We start from the raw sequence: 17,101 nt of genomic DNA, 5'->3' as shown, positions 1-17,101 counted from the left end.
AACCTGGAGTATGTAAGAGGTCCTGAATATGTCAAAGATAACACTCTTTTCTCCCCCCTACCCCTTGAAAAAAGCTTTGTCAATTTGTTGTTTGTATCCAAAGCTGGATTCTCTGTGGGTCCTTGGAGTCAAAACAGGCACCAATCAGTCTGCACCAGACTGAGAAACTGTTTGTGCAGCTGGGACCTTTGTAAATAAACAGACTATTGTATCTTAGTCTAAGAGGTTCCCAAGGAAAAGGAATGCTGCTTTTTCTTTCTTAATTATTTGCGATTTCTCCTCCCCTATCACTCCCATGTAGGTAAAAATGTTGTCTTCTCTTCCTCTTTGTCCTAATTTCATAAATATGCAAGCTTCTGTCTGTATTGTGAACTCTGAACTTAAGGTACATGTTCGTTTCTCTTATAATAAATCTTGTTTTTCACATATGTTATGTGAACTTGTAATTGCTTGCTGATATAGCAAACAGGTAGTGACTGTGTAGGTAGTAAGAAGATGATGAATGACATAGATAGAAATTATAATATCTGGCAATTGAGTCATTATGTGTGGAGTGAGAGAGAATGAAGAGTCAAAGAACAACTTAAAGATTAAGAACCTGAGAGATTAAGAGAATGGTAATGGCTTTAATAAGGAGAGTTAGGAAAGCTAAAAGAGAGGAATTTGGGAAGGAAAATAAATTCTATTTTGGACAAGGTGACTTGGAGATGACTAGTACATTCAGTCTAAAATTCTTACTAAGTAATTGGTAATGTGAGACTGGTGCTGAGAAGAAAGACTAGTGCAGCATACAGAGATCTGTGATACTTCTATATAGAAATGATATTTAAATTCATAGAAACTGATGTAGTCACAAAGAATTTTGAGAAACCTATTGAGAGCCTATTCCACAGAGCCTCAGGGAATGCAAGAGGAAAAAATATTAATGAGTCAAAAGAAAGAAAATTAGGAGTACTAAACAAAGATAGGAGGAGAACCAGCAGTAAGCAATATTATGAGAACACAGAAAAGAATATCCAAGAAAACAGTATGATTAACTATGCCAGCAGAGAGATTAAGGATGAAGACTAAGACCATAATATGTGGCAATTAGGAAATCATTAAGTCACTTGGTATAAAGATTAAGCTGAATTAAATGATTCCTTCAGAAGTTAGCAAACAATTGACAAGTGAAATATGAAAAAATGAGATAGCAAATATAGACAGATTTTTCAAGGAGTTTGGCTGAGAGAAGGAAGGAAAAACATATGACAGATTGAGGTAGAGTCCTCTGAAGATTGTTTAAGGGTGAGAGGTAGCATGATGAATTTGACAGAACACTAATGAAATCCTCAGCTGAGAGGGTCAGGGAGATGCAAATATGTTATAAAGGAGGGGAAAAAAAAAGATTTGGAGTAGCATCTGAGACCAGGTAATAATTATGGAAGTAGAAAAGTACTTCTTAATAAATCTGGTCAATGGCTTGTACTTAGTCCCCATAATTGTAGTTATTTTCTGTAGCCCTATCCCTTACATAAATAGAAGCTGAAGATGACCAAGGGCTGGGGAGGACATGTACTAAAGATTTTTAAAGTATGAAGCTGAATAGGTTAATTATTGACATTTGGAAGGAAAATTAAAAAAGCAAGCAATGTGGAAGGATTAGAGGATAAAGTGAGAGAAAATAAATAGGTTTTGGAATATCTGTTAATTTTGTGACCCTACACAAGTCACAACTTTTGTGCCTCTATTTTCTCACTTATATAATGCTGAGAGGAAGAAATAACATGTTAAGAATTTTACAAATTTTATGGTATTAAATAAATGCTCCTATTAATATATATTCACTAATAATCTTTGTATTATAACCTATAAATTTCTAAACTAGAAAAAATATTAGGAACTCTCTGAATTTTATTTCTTTCATTTCAACTCAATATGTACTTTGTGTGATATAAAAAAAAAGGGCTTGGGAGTCAAGAGAACTGGGTTTTAAAAAGGAGGCATTGTATTATGTTACAGAAATGTTTGTTTTATTCCGTAAATTAAGAATAAAATGAAAAAATAAATAGTGGGGCCAAATAGGCATGTCACTTGAAGAATTGTCATAGAAGAGTAAGTTGAAGAATAAGTAAAATCTGGGGGCAGCTAGATAGTGCAGTGATTAAGAGGCAAACCAGACAGTCAGGTAGACTTGAGTTCAAATCCAGCCCTAGACACTTAACACTTCCTAGTTGTGTGACCACCCCATCCCAAAAAAATGAAAGGAAAAAAAAAAGAAGTCAAATCAAATATAAGCTTGTTATGTGCAATAAAATGCTATACTGCCAAAAATATATATGTATATAAAACTGTACCTTCAAGCACTCCCACTGCTAGGAACCTTCCATAGAACAATTCTAGCATTGGGTTCTTTGGTTTCTCTCCATCCCTGAAAAATATTTTTTAATACAGTTACAACCTTTGAATTTTATATAGTAACTTATGCTATGACTTCAAGCATAATGAAAACAATAGATTTTTCACCTTCTAATACGGGGTATTTTTAAAATCTCATATTTTAGTTCAAGAGTTTTTAAGCTAGAATCCATGACTTTAAAAAAAATACATATTTTGGTAAGTGGACTTAAATATAATGAATTTCCTTAGTTCTAATTCTATGAATTTTATTTTATTTATTTTAAAATATTCTTATGAGAAGAAATTCACAGATTTTACTAGTCTGACAAAGAGATATATGTATGACACAAAAAAGGTTAAGAATTCCCAATTTTTAGACTATAGCACTAATACATTTGATTAATTTTGTAATTAGTACCATTTGATTCAGACGAAATGAACACAATTCTTTCACATTTTTTTAGGCTTTTTGTATTGTTCAGTATTACTGACCTAGCTAATTTTACCTCATATGAGCAAGTTATTCACTTTTAACTAAATGAAGTTAGTTATTTATTAAATGCTGTTTCATAACTACTGTGGTATAAAAAGCATTTTCAACTTTTTAGTTAAATTTTAGCTAACCTAATAAATATTATTAAATTCAGAAAAATCTTTTAGCTAAGTACCAACAACAAATATGAATAGCTATTCCCACTAGCTCGTACAAATATTTATTTAATAACAGTTTATGAAAGGTAAAACAAATTTATTTATTCTTCACATTAAGGACATGTTTAAGAATTACATTTCTTGTTCATAAATGTAATCAAAACTATTGATAAGAAAAGTAAGTTTTTAAATAATATATAACTGGAAAGGTGGTCTGAATCTTATGATTTTATCATTTCAGAGAATTTTTTGATATGGAAACTATACTGACATGGGTCAGTAATTCATCTATAATTCATACTCTTAAGAAGTTTACCTGGGGCACTAGCAGTTTAAATGACTTGTTAGTTAATAAATCAAAAGTTGGCCCTCTATCTACAGTATTACACTAATTTTTCAATTACGTGATAAATCTGTTAATTTTAGATACTGTACTTTTCAAATCTTTATTTAGTCTTAATGGTACATTGCTTGAGAGATTGTAAAATATACATGAACCATGAATAATAAAGCACCATATCTACATTATATTTCCTTTAAAGATAAATAGAACTAAAGACAATATAAAACAAACACCAATTTCATGAGGAAACTTACCTTTCCTCTTCAGCTTTCATTTGGAAGGCATCTTCTAACCAATCTAATAATTTGTGTGTGAACTCACTCACATCTTGCTGTGTTTCAAAAAAAAAATCATTATAATATTTTTCCTTCTAATTTAAAAAAAATATTACATTCTAAAAGTAATGTCTGTCAACTTTCCAAATATTATGTTCAAGAAAATTGAACATTAAATATTATAAATGTTGTAAATTGAACAATACAAATATGTGTCAAATGATTTTATATGAAAACTAAGTAATATGTTGAAAATACCACTCTATAAACAAATGCTTTACATTAAGAAAATCCCAAAAGCCTTAACTTCAAAAATCGTTAAAATGATTCCACAAATAATATAAGCAAAATGTTTAAATTTTTTTTAATCAAATTACACTTGGATTTTTCTAAACATGTATATACTTTGGTATATGCAACAATACATTATTCAACAAAACAAAAATTCTACAAGCTACTTTCATCTCCTAAGTGAAATGAGTTAAAATTTGTTGGAAAACTTTCTATACATAGGATTATGTTACATCTAGTTGTAACTTTAGGATATGTGAAAAGTAGAAAGGACTGAAGACTTCTTATCATAATACTTTTATTCCTCAGTAATTTTGAGGTTAGGAAGATCATTAACATTTAATTAAAGCTACTAATTATTTTGCTTTTTTTCCCCTAATGACAACTTGGTTAAGTTTACAAAACTAATTGCTATTTACTAGAAGGATTTTTATTCCTTGAAAATTTGTTCTTCTAGGTCAGTAAAAGCTATTTGTAATTTAAGGGGTTGGTATTAGAAACCTAGTGAAATAGAAGAGAGGCCAAGTAGTCATGTAATTTCCTAAATAAACCCATATCCAAAAATATTTTGCAAAACCTGAGGGGTAAAGTTGGGGGTAGGATGAAATCATATAGAAGAGGGATATTTCTTTTTGTAGGAAGACCTATGGTGTTTTTTTTTTTGCTGAGGTAATTGGGGAAGCTTGCCCCGGGACACACAGCCAGAAAGTGTTAAGTGTCTGAGGGCACATTTGAACTCAGGTCCTCCTGACTTTAGGGCTGGTGCTCTATCCACTGCACCACCTAGCTGCCCCCTAGGTTCTTTTAATGTATGGTTTTTAGAAACAAGAAATAGAAAAATAAGAATACTATTAATCTTTTGTGCTGTTGATTGATGTGGCTATCATTAGTGTCTAAATTTTTAAACTCTTGCTTCACTCTTCTGAGAATGATTCTACCCTGAAGCCTACTTGATGATTAAGTTCCTGTGGAGGGGAGAAGATGATGACAGGTATATGATATGAGCAGCCCCACCCGTGTTGCTTACTCTCTGGCAGGCTCCACCTCCACACTGACTGTCTCCCACCCAGTGCTTGTTTAGATTGGGTTTCCTCCATTAGAATATAAACTCTTAGAGAACAGAAGTTGCTTTGCTTTTCATTTATGTATCTCCAGTTATTAGCACAATACATATATATATATATTTAAATAATAATTAAATTGATATCAGGTACCAAAGGATCTTACGTAACTTTTCCCAGCTGTGTGTGTGTGTGTGTGTGTGAACACCAAAGACTGCATATTTTGTGTGAATGTGTGGATGTGCCTATTTATGTGAGAGACAAGTCAAGACAAGAGACATTCATTATGTTTTTTACTACATGTCAGGCATTGGGCTAAATCCTCAGTTATAAAGCAAAGAAAAAAAAATCTGTGCAATCTAGGTTTTTAGAGTTTAATCAGATTAAGTGTAGAGTCATAAATGAATCCCCCTTTAAAAGCTACCTGTTGTGAGCCATTCGATTTGAAAGCATCTTTAAGAATATCAACTGCTCTTGAAGGATCAACATATTTTCTTTTAGAACCAACAAGAAGTGCAAACAGATGCCGCAGCTCACGCATAAAAGGCAAATTCCGATGTTCCTAAATTTCAAAAATAAAAAAGATTAATAAAAATTGTGTCCTCATGAGATAATCATCTTGAAAGAATAAGAATACATTTGCAAAATTAAGTGGGTAAAATTGTCAGTCAACTATCTGTCATATGCAAATAAGGAAAAGCAGGACAAGGACCATTTAGTTCATCCAAGAAAAATTCATATAGATCAAACATGTAATTGTTAAAAATTGAGTGCTTCCTCCTACATGAAGGATGCTACTATATACATATATATATGTATGTACATATATACATATATACATATATACATATACATATATATATATATATATATATATATATATATACCCTTCCTTGATTCCCAATTCTCCTCCTACTTCCAAAATCTTTCATGATTTTTCTTAATTTCAAGCTCATAATTTTTTAAATCTTTCCTATACTTTTTTGAGGGGGAAGGGAGACTTTAATTCATGGGCAAAGGGAATTTGAGAGAAAAAAAAAGAATTAACAACTCCTAAACATCAGTATATGTGCTAAAATTTATATTGTACTTTACATTATACTTTTTTGTGCATTACTGTTTCTCACACATTATACTGTAGTTTTATTTATAAAAAGAACTAAAAAAAAGAGAACTGTGTATTCTTTCTAACTATGTATCCTTTTACAACCCTTGTTCCTATATTAGATTTTAATAATCTGTGTATTTCACTAGTGTGAAACGTGTATACGCTGACATGAATGGCAATCCAACAACCACCTGAGCAGACAATCATGAACTACTATAGCTAAACATTTCACCACCTGGTAATTAACTTTGTGTTTTGGTAATGGTATATATATATATATATAAAATAGGTACTTTAAAATTCTTATCTGACTGAACTGAATCACCACCCTTTTGTTCAAGCTATTTCCCCACCCTTTTGTATTGCATCTTCCCTATTTCTTTCTGCCTAGCCAAACTCTTAGACAATTAAATGAAATGGAATTTTTTTTTTAAACTCAAGGTTCTAAAATCTTTTAAGTGATAGTATTGCTACCACTTATGACTAAAGTACAAAACAATAAATGTGCTTAAAGTCACAAGAAGAAGAGATAGAAAATTGGCCTTAGAGTCAGGAATACCTGTTTCTGTCACATGCTAGCTGTGTGTCCTTGAGGAAGACATCTGATCTCTTGCAATGGAAGTTTTTACATTGGCAGTGGCCCATATTTGAAAAAAGACTTGACACAAAAAAATGTTCTCACATTCCCTGGTCTGTTTTGTATAAAGGAACTGGAAAAGAACATTGATTTTCTCCAGAACTGGATCATAAGGATCATAAATTTAAGGTTAAAAGGGATCATAGAGACCTTTGAGTTCATACCACCTAATTTTTACAAATAAGGAAATTAAGGCATAGAATGAATAAGCAACTTTCCATAAAGTATATTTGAGGCAGAATTTCAAATCAGGTCTTTTTTTGATGGCAAATCTTTAGTTTCCACCAAACTAATCATAGCAGAATCCAAATATCCCTGAAACTTGTTTGTATAAATAAAGTTATACATAATTCATTTTATAACTTATATAAATTAAATCAATCCCTGGCACTTCTATTATCACTCAAAATATTTTATGATGGAGAATTCCAGTTCTAATTCTTCAAGGAGGAAAATCTTATTTAAATAATCAACTGCCTACTAGCTAAAATTATCTGAGAAAATATTCTTTGTCTTTTATCTAAAAGTTGTATAATTTCTATTTGCCTTTTAAAGTTGCTTATTTATTTTATTTTTTAGCTGTGTTTCCATCATTTTGCAAGATAGTACAAAGGACATCTTATATCTGAACAACTTTAAAGGTCTTAAATTATATGTATGCAAAAAAGCTTGGTTAAGATTCATTATTCATTATTTTAATTATTTTATAATTAATTATTTTAATCAGAAACTAATATATAAGTGTAATCAATGATCATTGCTATGTATCAAACTTAAATATTTGTTTCACAGTGTCTTACAGTTGTCAACACGCTATACTAAAATCACATGCAATATCCAATAGAACTTTTATAAAATCAAGCATTATGACACAAAAGCCATTCCTCAAGAATGTCAGTGATCCTCATGGCTTTTATAAGAATAAAATGTAGATATCTGTTAACTAAAAATTATTTTTTAAAAAACATACAATTCAAAATACCAAATATAATTTGTAGGTTAGTAGTAAAGGTGAAAAAAAGGTTATTTTATTTAAAAAAATTTTAAAATAGTTTAAAATTATATGATGAAAAATGTGCTTCAGTATCATCTAAGACTTCTAGACAGCTTGAAAGCCATAAGCCTATATGATTTTTATATTTCTTCAGCAGACAAGTTGGGATTTAGTAGACACAAAAAACACCAAATCATAAAATAAATTATGTTTTTAAGGGACAAAAAAATGCCTCAATGGAGATGGACCAATAATTCCTCAGTCAAATATTTATGCTCAGGCAGATCACAGAATAGTAACAAATTAGGAGATAATGATGTGACAGCAGCAGCTCAAACCAAAAAATGCTTTCAAATCCAAAAATGGAAAATGAAAAAATAGACACTGATTATATCACCGTTTGTTAAAAATGTGACTGATACACAAATCAGAAAAACAAGGCAAAAAGATCCCAGAAATAGGCCCCGGCAGCAAAAAAGTTTCTCTGTCAAATAAACATTATAGACTAAGATGCAACTAATTTAAATTAAAAGTCAACCTCCCATCATATCCCACCATATCTCAACTCTCTGGGCATGTTCACAGCACTGACCATACATCTCAAGTCAGATCAATAAGCATCTATTAAAAGTATTATATAAATTTCAGACACTGTGCTAAGATCTAGGTATACAAAGGGGGGGGTGAAGGGGAGGAGACAAATGTGGGGGAAGTGTTGGAGGAGGAACAGAAAAGGGGAAAGAGTCCTCTCAAAGAGCTCATAGTCTAAAAAGGGAGACATCTTATAAAGAACTTCAAACAAGATATATGCAGAATAAATTGGAGGGACAGCACTAACATTATGAAGACTGGACAAGATTTCTTATAGCAGGTGGTATCTTACTTGGGATTGGGAGGAAGTCAAGAGCCTGAGATGGAGGAGAACATGTAAGCAATGGAACTGGGAGAGGGAATATCTTTTGTGAGAAAAAGCAAGAAGGCCTGTGACCCTGAATCTCTTGAGTATGTGATGGGGAGTAAGGAATAAAATTCAAAAAATAAGAAAGAACCAAGTTATGAAGGGTTTTAAAAGTCCAACAAAGGATTTTATATTTGATCTTGCAAGTAAGAGAAAGTCAGTTATTTTACATGAGATGTGCCAAGTAGAGTATGGATAGATGCAGTCAGACAATTAGGGAGCAGTGAGAACAACATCTCAAGAAAAGCTCTTTAGTTGCTCCATCAACTCTTTAGTTTTGCATAGTGGATGCCTCCTGTTACTACAGACTTTGTTGGAACTTTTGTGATGGAAGAAATAAATGGACACATAGGATAGCAAAGGAAAAAGGAAAGTCTGCTGTTTATTTTGCTGATTAGTTTAGAAAATTATTCCAACAGCTTAACCCCCTTTCCAATTCTTCATGCACTCTGTTGTGGCCACAACTATGTATATAAAGTCTATACAAATAAGAAAGGAATTTGATTTCTTTTAGTGATGACTGAAAATCTTATAACTGCAAGATACAAGTCTGTCCCATGCAACAAATTGCCAAAAAAAAGTCTCAGCTTCTATGTACTATTCAACCTGTTCAGTCTTCTAATGAAAAGGAAGTCAAAGCTAGCAAATTGACAATGTTATAATTAATAGTTTACATACAGACTCTGGAATTAGCTCATGAATGAGAAATGACTACAATTGTATAGATAAGCATCAGGGGAAAGCATTTATATAATTTTACCTTTTGGTTTCTGGGTAAATCTTGAGCACTTGCAGGAGGATTGTAATTCAGTACTAATCTTCGAAATTCCAGAAGATTAAATAATGACTGAAAAGAAATGAGATTTAACATTTTTAAGGGAGGAAAAATAAAACTACTAACATAAGTTAAAAATTAGAATTCATTCTTAATGATATGTTTTCTAATCAGACAGTCAACAAGTATATATTAAGTACTGTGTTCTAGACAACTGTGCTAAAACACTGGAGACACAAAGGAAAAAAAAATACCTGTTCTCAAAAAGTTCAGTTTAATGGGGGAAACATAGTATATAAATATTTCAAACAAGTATATAAAGGATAAGTTGAAGATAATACAAAAAGGAAAGTACTAGAATTAATGAAAATTGTAAAATTCTTCTTATAGAAGATACAATTTTTTCTGGGACTTTCAAGATGATCACATCCCTTCTAAACTCCCCAGCAAGCTGTTAACTCTAGCTTTGAACCTGTTTGGAGGGTTAAAGATCAAATGCCTCCCAATGTCTTCCTTTATAGAGAACAGAAATTGAACTCTCAGATTACTCTACTTTGCTTCTGAACCCCTATCTGGTTTTAACTCCATGGAACAAAAAATAAGATGTCCACATACTGAATATACCCTAGTGCCCCTTCCCTTTACCACCCAGCTTTCTTGCCTCCTTTTGTGCTGTAAGCTCCTTGAAGGCAGGGATTATTTTTTAAAAATTAATTGTTTTACCAGTCCTCAGCATAGTATCTAACATGTATTTAATATTTATTGGATTGGATTGGATTGACAGGGAAATTTCTTTTTAATCTCTCTGCAAAAAGACTATTAGTATTATTTTTAATAATAATAACTGATACCAATATTATCTTTTACCACAAAAATATACAAAACACTATACAAATTATACACTGGATCATATATAACTTAAAGGTATACATATACATTATGCCAAAATACTCCTATACCATCTGCTACAACCATAGAAATATAGAACCAAGTAGCCTTTAGGGTAAAACTTCATTAATTTTTAGTATATTTATATTGAAGGACAGAATCCGTATTAACAAAAATTCTGATAAATAAAATTTTGAAAAGTATTAAATTCCTACTTTAAAAGTTCGTATGGTAACTAACTTAAAAAAGAAAAAGTTTACATTAACAATACAACTTCTCCTGGTTGAAAGGCAACATAATTCCTATAAGGGAAAATTATACTTGAAAAAACCAAAGTTCACTGAGGGGATAAATAAGCATGCATATAAAGAAAGTATGTTAGATTAAAAACCATCCAAACAAAGAAAATGACAAGACTCTGTAAGCAGCTTGCTAAATAAACCCTTTGCTTACATGATAAAAAATAAAGTTTAGTCTAAATTAGCGGAGTCTGAATCTATTATTTTTTATTGTATTTCTTCTTTTTTTGCCTTTTGGATGAAAACCTTCCTTGGTTTTCAAGAAAGACTTTCCTTATACTTCACAAAGAAATACCTTAATACTAAGTTAAAGGGTATAAAATAACTCAATATAAATTTGATTGGCACACTTTGAGCAACTGCTCTAATTATTAAGGCAAAATGGATTTTATATATGGACATTCCCCAATTATTTTTTTTAATTATTTGAAGATAGATACTATTCAAGTAAAAAAGCTGAGTAAATCATCTGACAAACTTTTTACTTACTCATTCTTTTTCCTATCACTCAAACACTACAGACTTAGTCTTGCCTCTATATCTTTAGTCATATTATAAATACTTTGCATATCTCCTCTTTCACCATAAGTCCCTGAAGTTTCCATATATTACAATCTTATTTCTTTTTATGATTCTTGTTGCTTTAAGACTACACTATAGATTTTAGTATTCAATGAGCATTAAGAAATTATATCAGATTTCATTAAACTAGTGACTGAAGATAAAAAGACAAAAATGAAACTGTTTCTGCCTTTAAGGATAAATTAAATTATATAAATTTATATAAATTATATAAAAATTAAATATAAAACATTCAGTCTTTTGCATTGCCTTCTAGTCATTTTCTTTTTCTTTTATATGTCTAAGTCTCATAGCTCTGGCCAGATTGTAAGCCTCAATTGTATGCTCAGAATTAATTGTACTAGATTTCACATATACAAATACATAAAATAATTTCTACTGGACATTAGTCAGTCAATAAGCATTTGTGAAATGTCTATTATATGCTAAGTACTGTGGTAAGCCCTAGAGACAAAAAAAAAAATGTAGAGGCCCCACTCTGAACTTTGAAACTTTTAAAAATTTCCCTATTTTCCAGAGATGAAGCCCCCAGTACAAACATAACACTAATCCTTTGTAACTGAATTCTACTAAACTCTCAGTGCTCTTGAAGCCCAGACAGCTCCAGCCAGTCTAACATAGACAACTGGTTTTCATAGAAAGTGAAATCATCCTAACTTCATGGTCTAGCAGGTACCAAGAAGGACCTCAGCCATGCTTCATTTCTTTTGGCATCTTTCCATTTTCTCTGTAACCCAAATACCTAGAGGTTTGCCTGTACTGAGAGTTCCTCTAGTTATATATAAGGAGTTTTGGCATGCATGTGACTTTCTCTGGTAAATAAATTGTTACTAACCATGCCATGTGAAGTTGTGACTTTCAGTTAAAAAAAGGAAAAAATGTCTTGCCCTTACAGTATTACATTTTAATGAAGAAAACACAGAACAAAATAAATAAAAAACTATGTACTAACAAGATAACTGAGGTGATTTAAGGGATTGGGGAAGGCACTAACATCAAGGGATTAGGAAAAATTTGTTGCAGAAGTGGGACATAGTAACTAAGACACAAAAGTTAAATCTAGAGGGCAGGAGAGAGATTAGAGTTGGATAAATAAATCTTAAAATCTGCAGAGATTATAGTTGAATTCATGTAAGCTGATAAGATCAGTAAATGGAATAATATAGATCAGAGAAATAAGAGGACGAATACCATGATTAGCAGAGGCAATCTAGATAAAGATACAGCAAAAGAGAATGCATAAGAGTAGTGAGACAAGGAGCAAGAGAACCCTGAAAGGGAAGCATCATAAAAATCTAGAGAAAAGAAAGTAAAAAGGAGAGTATGATCAACAATGTCAAAGGTTAAAAGAGGCCAAGAAGGATAAGGATCAAGAAAAAACACATTTTATAATTAATAAATAACTGGCAACTTTGAAGAAAGTAGTTGCAGTTGAATGATTAAATTACAAGCTAAACGGCAGCATTAAGAGAGGTAGAGGTACAAGGAGTTGCCACAAAAGAGAAGTGAGCTGTAGAAGAGATAGTATGAGGAACAAATCAAATGATAGTTCTTGTAATAGCTGTTTTGGAAGAACTGGGAAGATATGAGCATTATCTGTAGGCAGTAGGAAGCAATAAGCAGGAAGTTAGTGAATATTAGTGAGAAAATGGGGATAATAGAGAAGACAATCTTCTAGAAAAGATGGTTAGGATGGGATTACTTGGATCTGTAAACAGTTTACATATATGTTAAAAATATGTATTGATCCCCCTCAGCAAAATTTCATGATTTTATCAGCAACATGTAAATAGATGCAAAAGACTATATATGGCAGAAGTCATTCAACACTGATTTAGCAAATTATGATTAGCGATAGGATAGGGGAGAAAAGAACTTCAATGTATAAGATAGTTCAAAGTTGAGCTGGTTCACCAAGGAGTCAAAATGGTAAAGGGAATAGAGTAACCAATTAAGGAGTAATGGCTTGGGAAAGAACTGAGTGATAGAGAGACTGGAAATCATAATGAGAAGGGCTAAGATAACAGAACAAATGCAGCAATCCAGCTGAACTTTCTTAACATCACTCTTCAAACAACATTAAAATAATGTATGAAATTGAATTCCAAAGTGGCAAAGCCAATAAAAGGTTAAAAAGATAATTTTTTCTAGACCAAAACAACTTATGAGGTTAGCAGGAGAGCTCCTCTATGATAGGAGCCAATCAGGGGCACACAAAGCAGCAACACCAGTGGTAGACTTTGCAGTTGTGACAGCTGGGGAAGTCTTAACTTGGAAAAGGCTAAAAGGATAGGGCAACTGGTCAGAAAGAGATTGCAGGAGATGGGAAGCTGACAAAAGCCTGCTGCACTGCCTATATATGATTGCAGGGATGAGAATAGCACTAGGACTTGTGGCTGCAGAGAAGCAAGAGTTCTTCTGGGGTAAAGACCAACGTATACACTAGGAGAATAGTGACCACATCTCTCCTTATATTACACTATTCTAGAAGCACTGAAAACTTGCAGACCTCCAAAACTAGCTCTGAAAATAGCAGCATAAAGTCTGAAGTTGAGAATCTCCCATACCAGGTGAGAAGAGACCAACTTTAACATAAAAGTTAAAGTCAAAAAATAAACTAGAAAAATAAATAATGATGACAACAAAAATGACTTGATCATAAAAAGCTACTATGGTGATAGGGAAGACTAACAGCAGAGTAGAAAATAGCTACAAGTAAAGGCTCAAAAAAAATACAAATTAGACACAAGCCCAACAAAAATTCCTAAAGCACTAAAGAAAGAGATCAAAGGGGTAGAAGAAAAATTGAGAAAAGAAATAAGGGTGTTGTAATAAAATTACTTAAAGAAAATTAGCAGCTTTTGTTAAAAAAAAAAAAAGCAGCTAAAGAAAGTAACACCTAAAAAAAATTGGCTAAATGGTAAAAAGAGGCACAAAAATTTGATGAAGATAATTCGTTGTAGAATTGGCCAAATGGAAACAGACGCTCAAAAAAGAAAATAATTCCTTAAAAATTAGAATTGGTAAGTGGAGTTAATAATTCTATGAGATAAACAAAAAAAGTTGACATAATAAAAAATGAAAATAAGAAATGTTATCAGAAGTCACTATGAGGACAAAAAATAAGACTAGGGGTTATAAGACACAAGAAAGGGGGGGCTAAAAATAGATTATGATCAAATGAAGAAATTTCAAAGTTCATGAATGTAGAGGAAGAACATTCATGATTTATGCCAAGAGAGGTTATGAACATCTCTATGTGTAATGTACCTTAGGTGTAATAGAAGGCATGAAAAGTGAGAATACTGAGGAATTTTTTGAAGATACATCAATATATATGATTCAAGTCCCCTGGTATGAAGATATGAATTGTAGAGGAGATTAAAATCATGGCATTATATTCACTGAAAAAGGAAACAATGAATGGGAGTAACAGCTATCAGAATCCTGAAAGGGTGATACAAACTAAAGAAAGAATCTCAAAAAACTGAATGAAGATATAAAAGGAAAGTTTAAGGTGGCAATGGGGAACCAGGAGTATTATGATTCAACCACACTGATGAATGAATGTGGGGAATATAAAGTCCAAGTAGTACTGGAAGGATGACTAGAGATGACACATTGCCATAAAAATAGACTATGGTATTCCAGGCAAGATCACACTAAGTAGAAATGGGAGAAAAGGGAATGTTTAGAAAACCAAATGGATACAAATTTAAAAGACAACTTTAAAAAAGGCAACCAGCAGCCATTTATTAAAGTGGAAGGTTGCATAAAAATACAACAGTGAAGCTGTGTAACTCTGGGCAAATCACTTAACCCCAATTGCCTCAGGGAAAAAAAAAGAAAGACAGAAAGAAAGAAAAGAAAAGAAAATACCATAGTGAAAAAAGTATAGTAATTTCAATTCAAGGAACAGCAAGTGTGAGAACACACAGAACAATAAAAACAAATTCAGAATAGCACATATATTTTCCTACCACAAGGTAAGAAAGGCATAAATAGGTAGGAGAGACATAAGAAAATAAAAGTCTGGGTGAAACAATGTAAGATAACTTGAGAAGACCTCAGAAAAGACTTGAGCTCCAGGGACAGAATTTCTACCCAAGTGAGTGTAAACACCTCTAGGCAAACTCCACTTTAAATCATTTTATAGCAAACTGTGGGGGCAGCCTTCACCACAACTTTCACTTCATGGAAAACTAAATAGGGGAAATTGAAGGACTTTCCACTGTGGCAAGACACCAGGCTCAGCTGTACTGACTGGTGCAAAGTTGTGGATGTGGGTGGAAAGGATCAAGTACATACTTTGTGTATGGGGTAGCAGAGGAGGGGAGACTCTGTTAGCTGTGAGCATTTGCAGAAAACAGAGGCCCAGCCCTAATTTCTGTTTCTTGGAAGAGAAAAGAGCTGCAGTTTGCTGCTCTAGAAGAAAGGAATCCCCAAAATCAAGAGTTGTTCCAAGGATAGTGTGGCCCTAATCACAGTTTAAGGGGCAGAGAAAAGTAACTTGAGGTTAGACAGAGTTTATAAAATAATAGTAAGGAGGACCTGAGTTATCATTCTCTCCACACTTTGGCACCAAAATCTGATAACAATAGCAAGCTGATATTGATAGTCAAAGGATAGAAACAGGCAGTTTTCCAATGAAGAAAGCAAAACAATTTGTAATCATATAAAAAGACCTGAATTATTATTAGAGAAACTCAAATTTAAAAACCTTGAGTTATCACTTTACACCTTTCAGATTAGCTAAAATGATAGGAGGGTAAAACAGAGGAGGAAATATGAAAAAATTGGGACACTAACTTTTGGTACAACTGTTATCTAAACCAACCACTCTGGACTACAATCTAACATGATATTCAAAGAGCTATTAAACTGCTTATAACCTTTGACAGCAATACCACTATTAGGTCTGTTTCCAAAGATGATTGATGAGGGTAAAAAGAAAAGAACCAATTTATTCTTTTCTTAGAATTCATTTTTCATTTTGAGTTCCAATTTTTTTACCTTCCTTACTTCCCTCCTGTCAACCTGAGATGGCAATCAATTTGATGTAGCTTATATATTTGCAGTACGCAAAACATATTAATATATTAATATTATCATGTTGTGAAAGAATCAGAAGAGGAAAAAAACACATAGTTTTTTCTCTGGATACAATTTCCATCATGAGTCTTTTGAACTTATGGATCATTGGATGACTAAGAAGATCTAAGTCAATCATAGTTGATCATTACACAATGTTACCAACAGTATTGCTGAGAAGAGCTAAGTCTGTCATGGCTATCATGATATTATCTTGCTATTATTGTATACAATGTTTACTCTGTATCACTTCATGCAAGTCTTTCCAGATTTTTTTGAAATCCACTTACTCATCATTTCTTATGGTACAACAGCATTCCATTATATTCATATACCACAACTTATTTAGTTATTTCCTATTTTATCCCTTTGATATCTAATTCTTTGCCACTGCAAAAGGAGAGACTGTAAATATTTTTGCACATGGAGGCCTTTTTTCCTTTTTAATGATCTCTGGGACATAGACCTACTAGTAGTATATTATTGGATCAAAGGATATATGGTTTGATTGGCCTTTGTGCATCGTTCCAAATTGCTCTCCAGAATGCTTGGATCAGTTTACAAGTCTACCAACAATGCATTAATGTCTCAATTTTCCCATATCCTCTCATTTGTATCATTTGCTTTTTCTGTAATATTATTAGCCAATCTGACAGTTGTGAGGTAATAACTCAAAATTGTTTTTAGTGTGCATTTCTCCAAGCAACAGTGATTTAGAGCATTTTTTTTCATATGACTATGTAGCTTTGAATTCTTCATCTGAAAATTG

The 17,101-nt window shown here is 32.3% G+C and overlaps 1 protein-coding gene across 11 annotated transcripts in view; it reads right to left on the bottom strand.

The window, feature by feature from the left end:
- USP25 (ubiquitin specific peptidase 25) overlaps positions 1 to 17,101 on the bottom strand; it is a 191,640-nt gene that overhangs the window by 89,027 nt on the left and 85,512 nt on the right. For all 11 annotated transcript variants that reach the window (XM_074300458.1, XM_074300453.1, XM_074300456.1 and 8 more), the window contains 4 exons: positions 9,458 to 9,544; positions 5,425 to 5,562; positions 3,628 to 3,704; positions 2,337 to 2,410 (listed from right to left, as the gene is read on the bottom strand). In XM_074300458.1, coding sequence (XP_074156559.1) covers positions 2,337 to 2,410; positions 3,628 to 3,704; positions 5,425 to 5,562; positions 9,458 to 9,544 — 376 coding nt within the window. The remainder of the gene's footprint in view (positions 1 to 2,336; positions 2,411 to 3,627; positions 3,705 to 5,424; positions 5,563 to 9,457; positions 9,545 to 17,101) is intronic.

The sequence above is a fragment of the Sminthopsis crassicaudata genome, chromosome 3 (assembly GCF_048593235.1).
Source record: "Sminthopsis crassicaudata isolate SCR6 chromosome 3, ASM4859323v1, whole genome shotgun sequence".
NCBI lineage: Eukaryota > Metazoa > Chordata > Mammalia > Dasyuromorphia > Dasyuridae > Sminthopsis > Sminthopsis crassicaudata.
This window is presented reverse-complemented; position numbering and strand designations above follow the sequence as displayed.